The 18,108-nt window shown below is 43.2% G+C and overlaps 1 protein-coding gene across 2 annotated transcripts in view; it reads left to right on the top strand.

The window, feature by feature from the left end:
• The window catches only part of LOC117268831 (vesicle-fusing ATPase), a 69,082-nt gene that overhangs the window by 40,938 nt on the left and 10,036 nt on the right, over positions 1-18,108 (top strand). For both annotated transcript variants that reach the window (XM_033645538.2, XM_078161304.1), the window contains 12 exons: positions 1,415-1,581; positions 1,729-1,836; positions 3,327-3,402; positions 5,263-5,418; positions 7,361-7,560; positions 7,647-7,812; positions 10,195-10,269; positions 12,052-12,239; positions 14,629-14,724; positions 14,816-14,972; positions 17,521-17,654; positions 17,799-17,945. In XM_033645538.2, coding sequence (XP_033501429.1) covers positions 1,415-1,581; positions 1,729-1,836; positions 3,327-3,402; positions 5,263-5,418; positions 7,361-7,560; positions 7,647-7,812; positions 10,195-10,269; positions 12,052-12,239; positions 14,629-14,724; positions 14,816-14,972; positions 17,521-17,654; positions 17,799-17,945 — 1,670 coding nt within the window. The remainder of the gene's footprint in view (positions 1-1,414; positions 1,582-1,728; positions 1,837-3,326; positions 3,403-5,262; positions 5,419-7,360; positions 7,561-7,646; positions 7,813-10,194; positions 10,270-12,051; positions 12,240-14,628; positions 14,725-14,815; positions 14,973-17,520; positions 17,655-17,798; positions 17,946-18,108) is intronic.

The following is an 18,108-nucleotide window of genomic DNA, read 5'->3' as shown; positions in this document are numbered from 1 at the left end:
TTATACACCTTTATGTGATGAGCCACGCCCTCCGCAATATTCATTGCCTTATAGAAGCTCAGTTTTAGTAAGTTTTCCAACTTTTGCCAAGAGGGAACTTTAGATATTGGTCCCTAGATTATGTTCACCCAGTTTCATGCAGATCGCTCAAACTTCCTAGGAAGAGATCCATTTGAAGTGTTTTTCAAAAAATTCAAAATGGCAGAAAATCTATATAAGCGGAAGTTATGGGTTCTTGAGGCAAATGTGTTCCTCATGAGGAGAGGCATCTCTGTGCAAAGTTTCATGTCTCTACCACATACGGGGCATGAGATATGCCCATTCAAAGTTTGACATTTCAATGGGTTGCTATAGCGCCCCCCTTTGGCCAATTGATGTAATATTGCTTCATTGGCATCCTCCCATGACCCTCTACCACTGTGCCAAATTTCACATGGATTGACCAAGTCAGTGAGGAGAAAAACGTGGAACACACACACACACAGAGTTTCCTCATTATGTAGTCAGATGAACAAACACAACACTAAAACTCTGTCGCTGTCATCACCATTGTCTAAGCCCCGCCCTCCTCAGTCACATGCAGTAGGCTGTACAGTGATAGCAGTGACAGATTACCACCTTCAACTCAATGAGGGCAGATTTCAGACTGACGCAGCTTCTTATTTCTGACTGGTTCAGCGGCTGAAATAACAACTGTCACTGAAGTGTTTGATCGGCTGTGGTTAGCTAATGAAGCTCCTGTGATGGTAGCTCCATGAGATGGTTGAAACGCCACCTCCAGCTGAAAACAAGAAACCTTTGCATTTGGTGGCCATCACACAGTGGATAATAACTTAGCATCATGACATAAAGGAGCAGCAGCTTAGAGCCAGTTAGTCGCAGTATTGTGAGTAAATGTGAGATCAAACCTCTTTTCAGTTCCAACACAACGCTGTTTGGCTAATTGTTTGTGTTTTTGTATTTTTCACTGTTAACATGACGAGACAAACAGATTTTAGGATGAGGACTGACTGATGTATTTGGCAGACCTCTCGCTGTCTCTGATGGTGTTGGCTGGAGTTCAGCAGAGAGCTGCCAACATGACCCAGGACTCTGACAGCATCCAGGACCACCTTCACACAGTGGTTTATATGTCACACACTGCCGGCTGTGATCAGGACTGTTTTAACCACACTAACCAACACTATGATATGTTATCCCTGGCCTTTTAATGCAGCATGTTAATATGTGTCATGTGCTGATGATTGTGTTACGTTAGAGCACTTAAACACACACTTGTGTTTTTAGTTTTGAAAAGGCTTAAAGTAAGAGGCGTCACCCTGCTGCTTTGATTCAGTCTAAGACGATCTAATGTGTGCTCATTTTCTCTGATGATGTCACATATATTAATCAATGTGTCCGTCTGTCCCGTCAGTGGCCAACTACAACTTTGACAAGTCCAAGCAGTGCATCGGCGCCATGACAATCGAAATCGACTTCCTGCAGAAGAAGAGTACGGACTCCTCCCCGTATGACTCGGACAAGATGGCTGCCGAGTTCATCCAGCAGTTCAACAACCAGGCCTTCTCTGTTACCCAGCAGGTTCATATCCACACACCTCAAAATATCCAACACACAGATGCACAGTGTGTGTGTGTGTGTGTGTGTGTGTGTTTGCTTTGTTCTCTGCTCTCTGGCGCTGCCTCTGCAGGTTGTTTGATCCTCCTCTTGCCTTCCTCTGTCTCTCAGCTCGTCTTCAGTTTCTGTGACAAGCTGTTTGGTTTGGTGGTGAAAGACATCGAGGCCATGGACGCCAGCATCCTCAAAGGAGAGCCGGCCTCTGGAAAGAAACAGAAGGTACCTGACGGCGCTCGCAGCTCGTAGCAGCTCATCTTCCCTTAATGCAGCTCTGTCACTGTAAACTGGACCAACACACAGTCACCCCTCCATAATTAAACTCTCATTGATATTAGAGAAATATAACAAGGGAACAGAAGCATTACAGTGACACACACTCTTAAATAATGTACCGTATGTTTACCACACACTGCTGCTGCCCGCTGAATAATTAATTTCATATTTAAGCATCATCTCGATCCTCCACATACACCATCCTGACAGCTGGTGTCACTGCAGTACACAGGAGCATCCTACCCCTGATTTATTGCATCACACTCATTATTTATCCATGCACACTAATAAGGAGGCCCGTAAGGACCAAACACTGCACTTCAGAAAAATGCACTTCAGATCTGAAGACACAGCTGCTGCTTAAACACAACGTTCAGAGGAGTTTGCTCCCAGTTCAGAATTAAAGGTACGAATGAGTCAAAGCAAAGTGTATTTAAAAAACAGAAAAATCCTGTTTTATTAGTTGCACTTTGGGGATTTTTGCAGCGTTCTCCTTCTTTCCTCCTGCCGGTGCTTTTGCTCGTATACATGCTGTATCTGTGGGAGCCACAGTGTTTTCATGTCTTACAAGTAGAGTCCTCTCAGCTGATGTTTAAAAATGAACAATAATGAGTGTCGTGCGAGTTTTATCTTGTGTAGTGTGTCATGGTAGACGACAACCAATGCTGCGTCTCGGACGCCTCATGACGTCCCAACGGAAAGTCTAGCATGCTTGATATTGTTGTTTTCCACAGCTGCTCCGTCACAGTCGTCACTGTGACCAGTAGAATCAGAATCAGAAATACTTTATTGATCCCCGCGGGGAAATTGTGATTCATTACAGTCGCTCTGATGTACAGACTAGAGGATTTTAAGAAGTAAGTAATATAATAAAGTGATTGAATAAAATAAAGTATGTCTATTGATTAAATTAATAAAGAATTATTTTTAAAAAAATGAAAAAATAAATAGATTTTTAAAAAAAAAACAAAAAACGTTACACATTAAAAAATGAATAAACGGGTAAAGTGAAATTTGTTGGAAAAACATTTATTTTTAACATGAAACGTCTTCATTCAGTGTTTTTAAATCAGCTGGTCTGTTTGTTTTGGGGAGGAAGAGACCTCTGTGGATAATTCAGCTCTCTGTAAAAACCTCCTGAACAATGAAGGAATTCTAACCAGGAGTTCACGATTGGCACACGAAAGAAGTTTCAGCTAGTTGCAATCCACAATTCTCACCACTAGATGGCACTAAATCCTCCACACTGCTCCTTTAATCAGGAGATTAAGGCCTTGTATTTGCCAAAGTATCTGATAAATGGTCTCTGGGTTATGGAGAACAGCAACCACCACACGTGTAGAAATAAATACATTGATTATTGAAGCCATTATGGCTGAAAGTGAAAGAGGTGAATGTTTCCACGTCTCTGACTGTAACTGTGTTCTCTCTGACAGATCGAGTGCGGGCTGATGATCGGCAACAGCCAGGTGATCTTTGAGAAGGCAGAGAGCTCGTCCCTCACACTCGTTGGTACGTTCCTCATTTCTCAAAACTTAATTAACCTCAGGATCAGGGGCCGCTTGCACAAAACACCTTAAGATTTTAAGTCCCAGTTAAGGTTTCCTTAAAATGTTCACTTAAGTATTTGTGGTTTTCTCCTTGTCTTGGTTTTATACCTAAGGAATCCCTCAACTGTTGCACGAAAGACCTTAGCAACCAAACAAACCCTTAAGGTCCCTCTGACTCTGTCTTAACTGCAACATGACCGAGTTTATGGTGATAAATGAAAAAGCTAACACACCCAGAGCAGAGTGTTCTGTGACCAAGAGAATCTGACAGAGACACTTCTGATTTGACTGAATTCATTTCCGTTGCTTCCTCCTACAGTCGTTTTCTGTTTTCTGGTATTTACTTGGTAGTTTGTTCTTTCTCTGATTGTATTCCTCCAGAAGTTTCATCTTTTCCTCCTCTGACCAGTCTGGTTTTCTTCTCTTCTTTTCTTCTGACATTTTCTCATTATCTAACTACGAGACAACTTTGTCCAAGCAAACAAACAATCTCCATGGAAACTCTTACTGCTGTCTTTTATCGCAGTAAATGAGTTTTTACTTAACTAAGGAAACCTTTTAAGGGATTCTGTGCAGCTATATAAGTCCTTCAGCTAAGGAGAATTTAAGCCTTAAGGCCTTAACTGTTTCGTGCAACCGGTCCGTAGATCAAAACCTCCTCCACTTCACCCTCCCTACAGAGACCCATTCTGTCTTGTTTTGGGGGGGCAGCAGGTCAACAGTAGATGCCACATAGACGTGGGTTACATCATCTGAAAGCTGTGAACCTGAACATTAATTTGAGATGCAGCTCAGCTCTGTGTCGTTTGTCTAGTCATAAATCTGTAATATACACGTGTTTTGGTAAGGCACCTATTTATAAAGTTTAGAGTGCACAGATGCTGAGAACATTATGATCAAAGCATGTGATGATCGTTTCTGTCTCATAAATTGTCGCAACCAATTTTTGGGTTGATTCCATTTGAATTGGTGCTAAATTTAAGCATCACTCAAGTATTAATAAGAATGGTCAGAAATCCCTCCAAAATATCACATTAAGACACCAAAACCTTGAGGAACACCACAGAAAAATCCAGATTTGGAAAAAAACTTTTGACATTTGGAGATTTCTGTAAGAACTGCAGTTTTCAGTGACTGGACGGTGAGTGCTTCTGCTCTGGAAACTGCTGAGAAACCCCCTTACTGTCAATATACCCATGAAAGCCAAGCATCCTCTGAATGCTCCAGGTCTCTAGTTTGTGTCTGTAAAGTTTCATGAGGCTGTGATTACCCTAGAGGTCACTACAGGTCATTTTATACAGTGGCGTCTAGTTTAAAAGACAAACATGGTCAATGGACCCCTGTGAACATGTCCATGCCTTCCCTACGAGCCAGGTTAAAGGAAGGAAAATACAGGATGTCTCTGAATCACAGCCGTAGATAAGATCAGAGCCTCTTTTCCTCAGTTTCTTTTATACGGCTGATCATTTTAAACACCACAAATCCTACATGGTGAATTCAGAGAGCTGCAGATGAAGCTTCCTGCTCTGGTCCTGTATCTGTTTCCTCCACAAGGTGGCAGTAAGAGCACATTACAGCATCGTCTCCCACAGATCATGTGTCTGCTGAGGAAAAGGCCAAAAACACCTTACAGACCAAACCTGACTTTAATGTAATGGTTTTTAATTCTTCATGACGCTCCTCAGAAACCTCCCTCCTTTCCATCTGACATCTTTAAACTTTGTGTTCCAGATATGCTCCTCTGTCCTCTTGGAGTCACCTGCTTTGAGACGATATAAATGTGTGAGTTGTATAAAGTATTTTCTCTTGTGTGTTTGAACAGGAAAGGCAAAGACCAAGGAGGCTCGACAGACAATCATCAACCCAGACTGGAACTTTGAGAAGATGGGAATCGGAGGTCTGGACAAGGAGTTCTCCGACATTTTCCGCAGAGCCTTTGCTTCCCGAGTCTTCCCTCCGGACATCGTGGAGCAGATGGGTGAGAAACCTCCTCACTCTTAACTCTGCTTTAATGTTTTGGTTATTTTCCGTTCTGTCTTTTTATTGGCTCGTTACGAGTTGTCACTGCGTCTCTACTTTCCTGAAAGTTCTCTGTCCCATATGACATTTATGTACTGCAGGGACTTTCATTTGCGTTTGGGTTTTACTGTAAATTAAGTGTTTAATTGGATTTAATTTAAGTTTAAATAAAAGGTATTTTATTATATGGAAACATCTGGTTTGCATAACGTGACTTTGCTGGTAATTTTGTCGACAGTGTATTTTATCCCTGCTGCAGCCAAATGGAATAAACAGTGATGCAGAGGAGGAAACAGAGTCAGTCGCAGACAGACAGACAGACAGACAGACAGACAGACACAATTTATTCCTCCGTTTCATTTTATTAATCAGGTTTCTTCTCCCTCGATCTCTGAGCATCAGACTATTTTATAACCTTCATACATCTCTCCCCGTCCTCTCCTCTCCTGCTTCGTCTCTGCTTTCACCTCTCACTTCTTTCTTTCTTTCTTTCTTTCTTTCTTTCTTTCTTTCATCCCTCCTTTCTGATTCTTCTTACACTTTTCATCTGACTTTTGTTCTTTCCCTCCATGCCAGAGGGGTTCTGTTTTATGGTTGTCCGTCTGCACACATTTACGTACCATTCTTGTGAACATGATATCTCAAGAACACCTTGAGGGGATTTCTTAAGATTTTTTATTAGATTGTTGTGATCAAAGGTCAAGGTCACTGTGACCTCATCCGTCGCATTCTCGTTAACGTTATATCTCAAGAACACTTAGAGGGAATTTCTTCACATTTGGCAAAAACTCAATGATGAGCTGATTAGATATTGTTGGTCAAAGGTCACTGTGACCTTGCATCCATCCCATTCTTGTGAATGAGATATCTCAAGAGCATTTAAAGGAGTTGTATTTTTTCAAATTTGGCACAAATGTCCACTTACACTCAAGGATAACCTGAAACAGTTTTAGTGGTCAAAGGTCACAGTGACCTCGTCCGTCACATTATTGTGAATGCGACATCTCAAGGATACCCAGCGGGAACTTGGTTTTTGGTGCAAACATCCAGTTCAACAACAATGAACAGATTACAGTTTGGCGATCAAAAGTCAAAGTCACTGTGACCTTGCATCCGTCTCATATCCCAAGAGCACTTTCTTCAAATCTGGCACTGAATCCACCTGGACTCAACAAAAAACTGATTCAGTTTTAATGTTCATAGGTCTCAAAGGTCACTGTGACCTTGTCTGTCTCATTCATGTGAATGGAATATCTCAAGGGCACTGAGAGAGAATTTCTTCAAATTTGGCACAAACGTCCACAAACGTATCAACAATGAACTGATTCAATTTTAGTGGTCAAAGGTCAACGTGACCTCATCTGTCTCACTCTTGTGAACGCGATATTTTAAGAACACATGGAGGGAATTTCTTCAAATTTGGCACAAACGTCCTCTTGGGTTCAACGATGAACTGATTAGATTTAGGTGGTCAAAGCTCAGTGTGACCTCAGAAAACATGTTTTTGTCCATAACTCAAGAGTTCATATGCTAATTATGACAAAACTTGACACAAATAATGAAGGTCCAAAGGTCAAAGGTCAGCTTGACTGTGACATCATCATGTTTTAACATCATATCTCAGGAACAGAAGGGGAGACATTTGGTCAGATACTGAATTGGTGACTCTAATCTTGAAACTGTGCTGATTGTATAGATCTTCTGTGTGTGAAGCATCCATGTTTTCACTGACATGGATGGAGACTGTCAGAGACACTGGACTGGTGGGCGGAGTCATACAACCACAGGGTGGACTGGTGGGCGGAGTCATACAACCACAGGGTGGTGATTCTAGTTAACTGTTCCTCCCTCCTTCTCCTCCCTTCACTGTTTCTCATCACTCCCCTCTTTCTTGTTTCCAGGCTGTAAGCACGTGAAGGGCATCTTGCTGTTTGGGCCTCCAGGCTGTGGTAAAACACTGATGGCCAGGCAGATTGGTAAGATGCTCAACGCCCGCGAGCCCAAGATCGTCAACGGCCCCGAGATCCTGAACAAGTACGTAGGAGAGTCTGAGGCCAACATCCGAAAACTGTTTGCTGATGCAGAGGAGGAGCAGAAGAGGGTGAGAGCCGCTCGGTGTGATCTTCTATGTGCTTCATTTAAATATAACAACTGAATTAATTATCTTTACACCCGACCTGCCTCCAGCTGGGAGCCAACAGCGGCCTCCATATCATCATCTTTGATGAGCTGGACGCCATCTGCAAGCAGAGAGGAACGGGCGCCAGCAGCACAGGGGTGCATGACACTGTGGTCAACCAGCTCCTGTCCAAGATTGACGGCGTGGAGCAACTGAACAACATCCTGGTCATCGGTCAGTAGCATCAGAGGGAACTGATTTACCTCACTCACCATCCTCACCAGCTGTATCATACTTTATACCAGTGGTTCTCAACTGGTCCAGATTTCTGCTCAGTCATTAGTCCGAGGTCCGCACGGTTTAATATGTTCAGCGTCATACTTAAGTTTGGCCATGTCATCGAGTTAGTTTGCTCTCTCTGTCAAGTAGCCTTTTGTTAAGCGGGATTTATACTTGTGCAGTGGTGTGTCTGTGTCACGCTGCAGTTACACCTCCCAAACAGTGGAGTTTCTGTAAAGTGCTGTAAAGTTTAGTTGATTCAAAACACACGTTAAACACACATTAAACACACAGTAAACACACAGTAAACACACATTAAACACACATTAAACATGGCTTCATAGAGACAGTTTCAAACACAAATAAGCTTCACTATAACTCGCAGCATTCACAGACAAACACTTGTCTTTATCTGGACACATTTTCCCCACAAATACAACATGCTAATGTTATTAGCACAAGCCAATGGCATTTTACATTGTATAAATTAGCCTAGCAGCTAGCAGAGATTTCCTCTGCTCATGTGAAGCCAGGATAAATCACACACAAGACTTAAAATGCTATTTTTGTGGAGGCTTTATTGTCTTCACAATTTATTGTTTCTTATCTGTGAAATTAAAGTAAATCAAAGCTTTGTTTCCACTGAGGGAAATGGTTTCAGCTCACAGAGACAGACAGGAGGTCTGCGTCACTGTGACGTGGAGTTACATTTCTGAGGAGGTGCATGTCACGCTACGGCATAGGCTCTATGTCGACGCAGAGCGTATGCCGTAGGTATGGCATCAATTCAATGCAGAACTATTAATCCCGCTGTAGTCACTCACTCTACAGCAGGAAACGGCACTTCAAAATTAAAGCTCTGTGCTGGGAATTCACCGTACTTCAAAATCAAGTGTGTTTTTTACACACTTGACATGTTTGCGAGGCACTTGAGTCCGTTCAGAATAAACCTGCAACCCCAGAGTCGGGAACCACTGCTTTACACTGATTGAAGAGCAGGGACCTGAGGCCCTGCAGGACTCTGTGATGCAACAATAACTTTAAAACATGTCACCATTTGGGATCTGCTGTGAGCCATACTCACAAATCACTTCTGTGAAACTGGTCCCAGATTGTAAAACCTTGCTGTGATATTTATTATCTGCGCACACTGTTAGTGTCAGGTGACACTTTATTTTGATAGAGGTGCTGCATTAGAGCAGCGTGTTCAACAGCGCTCTCCACCAGCGCCATCCCAACAGCCAATGAGGGAATACCATCCCTCTGATAGAGCTCCACAGACAGTAGACCGTCTGTACCGAGGAGAGGCTGTTCTGCTTCATTTGTGGGCGTTCATGATATAACACTAAACATTTAATGTGTTTATAGTATATATGTGTTTCTGTGTATATGTAGGTGTGTGTGTGTGTGTGCTCATGTTTTATTCATATCCCTCTTCTTTTGTATTTTCTTCACAAGTTATTATAGTGTCTTACATTGCATAAATTAGCCTAGCGGCTACCTGAGTTTTCCTCTACTCATAACTTAAAGGGATAGTGCACCCAAAAATGAAAATTCAGCCATTATCTACTCACCATATGCCGAGGGAGGCTCAGGTGAAGTTTTAGAGTCCTCACATCACTTGCAGAGATCCAAGGGGAGAGGAGGTAGCAACACAACTCCACCTAATGGAGGCTGACGGCGCCCCAGATTCAAACGTCCAAAAACACATCATTGAAACCACAAAATATCTCCATACTGCTCGTCCGTAGTGATCCAAGTGTCCTGAAGCCCCGACATAAAAAGTTGTTTGGAAAAACCTCATTTGAACTCTGTTTTTAGCCTCATTGTAGCCTGTAGCTCTGACTGCCTCTCTGGGCACCACGTCGCGTGTGCGTGCTTGGGCGAGACCGTGAGACATGGGCACCGCCTTCATGTGTGTTCACGTGCTTTCGCTGGTCTCATATGGGTGAGTAGATAATGGCTGAATTTTCATTTTTGGGTGCACTATCCCTTTAAGTCACTGTGTCTCCTGACAGAACAGCCTGCATGCACGTTTTTTTGACTTTGTGAACAGACAGTTACTTTTGGAATTATTTTTTTTATTTACTAGGTGATGAGTATCTTCTGTCTCCAAAATGGAAAATATTAAGATTTTAAGCTAAGTATAATTAATATGTGGACGTATAATATGAAATAAGACATTTATTTGAATACAATTACTCCATGTGAGATCAGTAAGTACTGTACAGACGTCAGCGTGACAAACTTTGCATCATCAACATCAGACAGCATCAGCTACACGAGTCCGCCCTCCTTCTGCTCTCTCAGTCTCTGTTGTCGTCTCCTCCTCTGCAGGTATGACCAACAGGCCCGACCTGATCGATGACGCTCTGATGAGGCCCGGCAGGTTTGAGGTCAAGATGGAAATCGGTGAGTGTTTTGGAAGGAGAAGCTCCTGGACCAACTGGTGGTACTCCCCATGATCCAGCCTCTTTTTTAGGGTCTCATGTACCCACACAGATCTCTGTTTATCTGCTGACAGCCTCTCACCCTCAACCAGAGCTACAGACAGCACCCTCTGCCTCAACATGGCAGCAGCTACACACTGATCTCTGTTTATCTGCTGATAGTCTCGCCACCAGACAATCAGAGATCTCCACTTCTGATAGTCTGGGGACACTCCTTTCTAAAGTGTGTTTAACACACCGGCGAAAACGGCCGGCAACAAAGCAACGCCTCTTGCATTTTTGAAAAGGACACGCCTTCTCGGAAATGTGCGCTCCCCCTTTTCTCGTCCACAAGGAAACAAACACACAGAGAGCTTGAAAATGGATGCTGAGAGATTTATCTCTGTTTTATCCAACGTGTGTTCATCCGTGAAGAAAATATTTTTTCCAGCAGATGTCTCAGTTACAACATGATTGAGCTAACTGGAGTAGTTTCATGTCGTATCCGACAACGGAGGCTTTTAACAGATGACGTCCTGATGTTAGCTTTGCTGCTGCTGTTAGCTGTCCCTGTCAGCTGCAGCCACTGATGCTTTCTAGACATCGTGATTTCCCAAAACTGAATAAATACCACACATAGCAACACAAAACTGCTTTGCTAGCTCAATCATGTTGTAACTAAGATATCCGCTGGAAAAAATATTTTTTTCACGGACCGTTTAATGAGTTATTACCTATTACAGACACTGCTAACGGCTAACAGCTAACGGTTAGCCCAGCTAAACGTGCACACAGAAATAGTAATGTTTGTTCAATCATTGTGTTTATAGACTTTACAAACATCGGATTAGTCCATACGGTGATACAGTGATGTGAAAAATGTGATATATAGACTATATATATATAGCTAAAAGCTCTGCTGGTTTTCTACCCGGAAGTATTTGTAAACAACAAGGCGATTCCCTCTATAGTCCGGCCGGACGGATGAGTCATGGCCTTGTAAAAGATTATGTTTGTTTCTTTTAGTTGGCGAGAATGTGTCGCTGCAAACGCGGCAAACATCCACTGAACTTTGACGGCGTTTTCTGCGAGCACGGCTGAGCCATTTTGTACCGCTACACGTGTTTCTAGTGGGACTATGTTTACAAGCACAAGAGTTCAGTGAGCCACCGAAGGACCGCCCTGCAGATTTACTATTGGTTCTGCAACGTAGGGAGTTTTTTTAAACTCTGAAATTGTATCCGCCCATCTAAACACAAAATCAGGGAGAAAGTCATCAGTCTTTAGTTAAGCAAAGCGTCTAAAGACTGACTTGTGAGTCTAATCTGCTGACAGCCTCTCACTCTCAACCAGAGCTACACACAGCACCCTCTGCCTCAACATGGCAGCAGCTACACACTGATCACTGTTTGGTGTGCCTCGTGATCTGCAACTTGCAAAACCCTTTCTGTGTGGGAGTCAAAGCAGTTTAGCCAGCATGCTAACGCTAACAGAGTAGCTAATGCTGCTTCACAGACACTGTGCATCTTGTATTTGTCTTGTGATCATTTGGAGCCACAGCAGACAGTTTAATTTATTCATGTATTCAGTCATAGTTTTGATCAGTCTGACAGTTTGATCAGGATCACTCATATTAGTGCCATGTTCCTGCTTCACCCTTTTACATGTTTGTTCCTCTCCTTCCCTCCCTCCTTTCTTTCCTTCATATCAACTCTTTCTCTCCGCCCCTCCTCCTGCTCATCGTGCCTCATCGTCTCACCTCCAGGTCTGCCTGATGAGAAGGGGCGTGTCCAGATCCTGACCATCCACACCAACAAGATGCGAAGCTTCAACCTGCTCGCTGGCGACGTCAACATCAAGGAGCTGGCGGCTGAGACTAAGAACTACAGCGGTGCCGAGCTGGAGGGGCTGGTCAGGGCCGCTCAGTCCACCGCCATGAACCGACACATCAAGGTCACTTTACAATACACATTGTATCAGGGCGGGGGCGGGGTGATACTCCAGGGCACATAATGTTAGAAGAACACGGCGTTGCTTGTCTACTGCTGCCTCCATCAGTTCATGCGTGAAGTAACACTGATACTGATTATTTTAGGTGGCAATGAAATGTCTTGCTGCAGCCTCGTCCACAGCAGCACATTGTTTAACTTAGTGCCGATAGTAAAGCACCACAGGAAGTAAAAGAGGCACAGCAGAAACATCAGACACGTCACCATGTTTAATTATACATGTTTAAATGTTAGAAATAAACAAGTTTGTCAGGTTCACTTATCTCTGCAATTTAAACGAATTTCCAGTTTTCTACCTGGAGGTGACTGTTGTCAGAGCAACATCATGATGACTGGCTCTATACTGGTCAGCAGAAAGTAAACATGCAACCAGATTAACATTAGGTTACCAAGGCAACAGTATATTGACATCACCCAAAGCATGATGGGAACAAAGGCAAAACAATAGGAGTGTCAGTAGTCATGGAAATGAGCTTTTGGGAAAGATCATTTGACAAATAATTCAAGTCAAGGAGTACCTACTTTTTCTGGAGTTTTCATCCACGTCTCACAGCAAGTGGAATAAGCGCAGTGGCCATTGAGCTGGTTCATTTCACATCACATGACCTGGGGTCTCATTTTAAAACAATCTGTAGGATCCAGACTAAAAATGTACGTACGGACAAAAGCCAAAAATGGCGTGCACCAAAAAGCATTCGACAGTTTCTGCAGTCAGGCTTCCACCTCACCGTCTGCTGCGCCAATTTCCCGTCTTCTCCAAAATGTTGGTAAGCATGGGTCAAAGCTTCGCCCATCAAGTCTGTTTTTAGAGATCACAACCTTAGTGTGGGAAGTGGGCCACGCCTCTTTCAAGTCTCATTTGTGCGTATGCAAAGTTTATAAACGAGACCCCTGGACTAACTCTATGACAGATGAGCCCACTTGATAACTCGATGAAGGCCCCAGAAAAAGCTGGTCTGTGGACGCTTAAGTTCCAAAACACATCACATTTCTCATGAAAGTTGATACTGTAGCTCCTTGTGTTAAACTCCAGCCTCCTGTATGACATAAGACTTTGAAGCACTCCAGAGGAAAGGACAAGAGGTTATCTCCAGGTCTGAAAAGTGAAGACAATACTGAGGTGCCTTAAACATGCATTCTTTCTAATGTCCAGCAGGGGGCGACGTCTGATTGTACAGAAGTCAGTGAGACATGAGCCCAGCTCTCAGTAAACACTTTTTGATGACTTTATGGTCTCAATCTGCAGTTTCAAGGTTCTTTCAATACAACATGATGTTCACTTTCTAAATTATAGTTCAGTTTCGAGTAAAATAGAGCTTAAAGCAGGGAAAGCTTCAGGCTGAATCCAAATGTCCGGACTTTACTGCATGTACAGGTCCGTTCCTGGGTCCTGCTCCCAAGTAAGTCTGGGAGTACTGAGGGCTCCAAATCCACGATTCATCCAGTTCAGTAGGGGCCTAAAGCGGACCTTCTGCAGGCTTCCAGAGAGTCCGCTTTAGGTGCAGACTTAAAGGGATAGTGCACCCAAAAATGAAAATTCAGCCATCATCTACTCACCCATATGCCGAGGGAGGCTCAGGTGAAGTTTTAGAGTCCTCACATCACTTGCAGAGATCCAAGGGGAGAGGAGGTAGCAACACAACTCCACCTAATGGAGGCTGACGGCGCCCCAGATTCAAACGTCCAAAAACACATCATTGAAACCACAAAATATCTCCATACTGCTCGTCCGTAGTGATCCAAGTGTTGGGGCTTCAGGACACTTGGATCACAGAAGAAAAAACAACACTTGTGTGTGTGTAAAACAGTTACTGTAGCTTGTATTATTGCAGCTGTAGGCTGCACAGTGTAAAATAGTGTCAAATATAAGGCTTGCAAAGTAATAATGAAAAATGACAAAAGAAGATTTTCTGATGTAACTCACAGGTCTACCTGATTTATTTAGTCACAGCCCAGTCCTCATCTACAGACATCTCTGTGTCTGAGTGTCTGCGGTCTGTATGTGATACAGACATTTATTTTGTTTACTCACAGTACATGGGATTTATATCTTGTTATCTGCAGGGACAGATGAGCAGACACAATATGACAGCAACGAGTCAAACAGACTTTAGGCGTGTCGCTCAGCGGCTTGTGGTCTCTGCCCTCGCAGACTGACGTCACGGTGGCTGAATCCACTTCTTTCACATGGTCTATGAGCCACACATTATCAAACAGTTTTCTGAGTCTTACTCCTGGTGACGTGTAAACTGAATATGGTGTTTATAATCGTCACAGCTCCTCTTTGACCTGACGTTGTTCTGACACAGTTGTTTGTGTCTGTTCTGCTCCAGGCCACATCTACAGTGGAGGTGGACATGGAGAGGGCCGAGAAGCTGCAGGTCACCAGAGACGACTTCATGGGGTCCCTCAACAACGACATCAAACCTGTGAGTACCAGGTCATCTTAGAGTTTATGTCCCTGACATCGAATGAAAAGGCAGAGCACAGTTGCCAACACTTCCTTGTGTCCTTCTCCAGGCGTTTGGTACGAACCAGGAGGATTATTCCAGCTACATCATGAATGGCATCATCAAATGGGGCGACCCCGTCACTCACGTCCTGGACGACGGAGAGCTGCTGGTGCAGCAGACTAAGAACAGTGACCGCACACCGCTGGTGGCCGTGTTACTGGAGGGTGAGAAACCACACACACTCAGGGAAATACAGCAAAAGTCACAGTTAATTCACAGTTTAGTTCAATAAAAAGCTTCTGGTGTTTCACAGTTTCACCTAAATTGGTGATTTTGTCCGACTTTCCACAAGATTTAATAAGATTCTCTGAGTCTGTGATTTTTCCAGCGCAGTGACATCAACGTAAAGTTTGATTCAGATGGAGAAAAAAGTGTTAACCACATCTGTTGTCGAGATTTTTAGCTCAGTCGTCAGAAGAAAATGTTGGAACTGTACGTTTCCATCAGTGGAATAAAACTAAGTAGATCAAAGTACAAATTTGAGGTACTTGTACTTCACTTTAGTATTTTCTTTTCAGGCGACTTTTTACTTACACTCCAGCACATTTCAGAGGGAAATATTGTTGTTTTTACTCCACTACATTTATTTGATAATTTTAGTTACTTTACAAATTCAGATTTTTGAGTAAAAAACATGAGAAGAGTTTATAAAATATGATGTTTTGTTGTAAAGTAATCGGCCAAAAGGTTAATGCAAGTACAGCTGAAATGATTCGTTTTGTGGGTGTGTTTTTTTTGTTTGTTTGTTTGTTTTCATAATTTTGAGGGCTTTTGGGTCTTTTTGGAATAATATATTGTTTCTTTTGGTGTTTTGTTTTGGTAATAATTTCATTTTTTTATTGTTGTTATTATTTTTGAGGTTTTCTTTGGGGGAATAATTTTTGGGGGTGTGGGGGGGTTCTGTGTTGTTGTTTTTCTCTTTTTTTGAGTAATTGAGAGGTGTTTTGGGTTTTGGGTCGTTTTTTTTCTTGGACATAATTTAGAGGGGTTTTTTAAAATAATTTTGAGTTTTTGGGTGTGTTTTTGTTTTTGTTTGTTTTTTGGTGTAGAGCTTTCTGCATTGCGTACTTCTACTTTTTATACTCAAAGTAAATTAAAGAATATTTTTCTGATGATAATTACTTCTACGTAAGTAACATCTTCAATGCAGGAGTATTTTCACAGTGTGGTGTTAGTACAGTAAAGGAAGTGAACACTTCTCCCACCACTGCACGTTTCTATAAATCACAGACACATTTCATTTGTATGTTCTGATATTAACATTTCTTAAATAACGTAATATGTGAGCTGACTTTAGCCCTTTTCACACAGAGGTGGCGCTATAGAGCCGCTATGAATTCCTTTTTTTACGTCTTCTTTGCATTTTTACACAGAACCAAAAAAACGGCGGCATCATGTTGCTTTGGTGTGATTTTAGACAGCGTGCCGACACCCTGGAACCAAAGAAGCATGCATTGTAACACAATAGCATCAACCTATCTTGTGATATATAACATACGTTTCAGCAGCTCTCATTATGTCAATAACAATCATTTACCCTGTTAGTCCCTGTTATATGGTGGCTGATCTCATTCTCTCTTGGAGCTCCTGGATCTCACTGTTTTCCCAATATGTGGACATTTTCAGCCACTGTTCTTCTTCTTTGAGTTAGCTGCTAACTGCTATTAACTGCTTTTTAAATCTCCCACAAGGGGTTGCACACATAACATCTTGTCACACCGTCCTGCTCATGGTCCTGCCCTCCCAGCTATCCTGTTCATACAGACACTGTTTCTGTGCTGTCAATACCTCTGCTGCCAGCTTGAAGGGGAGACAACACTTCCCCCCATTCTACGATTGTATCTTATGCACAGAATGGCATGACGACATAATGGTGCGATGTTCCCGCCTTGAGGAGACTGTGGAAAAAGGCTTCTGTCATGTGGAGGTGGAGGGGACGGTTGATGGTTGATGGCATGATCCCTGCCAAGCTGGTTGTAATGTGGCAAGTCATTGCTCTCTAGTAGCTTTTCAGCCCCCAAACTTGGATGTTTTTTTAGCAGCCTGTCACTGTTTTCTACCGAGGATAGCTCCATAAAAAGTGGTTGTGTTTTTGCGGAGACATCGCTGTGTTTCCAGCAGGGATTTTACCCCCAAAACCAGGTGTTTTTAAGCCAAAACATGATCTTTTACTGAACATGACCAAGTGGTTTTTGCCCAGAACGAACCTCACAGTTACCACAGTGTTGATGAAACCTAAAATTACTACATAACAGCGTGCAACTGTAACGTATATGTGGTGTGCAGAAACATACAGTGCCCACATTTATTCTGACGATTGGGTCGGAGATTCAGAGAGGATTCATATGAGGCACAAACCTGTAATAAACCTGATTTTTACATGAATCATTTCAACATTTCTGACAAACTTAAACACAGAAAGTTGAGTCCTCATTTCCCCAGATCTCTGCTGCAGAGGTGACGGGTGCAAAGTCTTCACAGAGTCACAGTAACCATATGTAAGGGACGAGCACCAGGCTGGAATAAAAATGCATTTAATCAAAGATAACGATTATTTGCAGTAAATGCCTCAAACAGCAGCCCTGGTTTCACACACTGAATAGCTCCGTACATACAAAGACATGCAGACGGTAAATTGTAGCCCCCCTCCGCTCTAACAGCCCTCCTCCTCCTCCTCCTCCCCCTACTCCTCCTCCTCTTCCTTCTCCGCAGGTCCACCCCACAGTGGGAAGACGGCCTTGGCAGCTAAGATTGCAGAGGACTCACAGTTCCCCTTCATTAAGATCTGCTCTCCAGACAAGATGATTGGACACTCTGAGATCTCCAAGTGCCAGGCAATCAAAAAGGTACGTGCTGCAGTGTGTTTTAACCCTTAGAGTGTGTCAGCAAACACTGAGACATCTACATTTAAACAGCGGCTCATGGAACTGTTGTCTCTCCCCTTCGTCCACGTCTTCATCATCCGCCCCTCCTCTCATCCTCTGTCTCAGGTCTTTGATGACGCGTACAAGTCTCAGCTCAGCTGCGTGGTGGTGGACGACATCGAGCGTCTGCTGGACTACGTCCCCATCGGGCCGCGTTTCTCCAACCTGGTGCTTCAGGCTCTGCTGGTGCTGCTGAAGAAGGCGCCGCCAAAGGTCAGAGTTCATCTGAAGCTCACGCGAAAAGATCTTACTAACAAAGCTGTGTGTATCGAGTCGAGTCGTAGAGCTTCAGTGTTTAAAACACGTTGATGAGCCGCACTCTGTCACTGGATCACATGTTCCTTCATGACCAGGAACATTTTACTCAACCCAACGT

The sequence above is a fragment of the Epinephelus lanceolatus genome, chromosome 18 (assembly GCF_041903045.1).
Source record: "Epinephelus lanceolatus isolate andai-2023 chromosome 18, ASM4190304v1, whole genome shotgun sequence".
NCBI lineage: Eukaryota > Metazoa > Chordata > Actinopteri > Perciformes > Serranidae > Epinephelus > Epinephelus lanceolatus.
The sequence above is the reverse complement of the archived record's forward strand: the minus strand, read 5'-3'. Positions and strand labels throughout refer to the sequence as shown.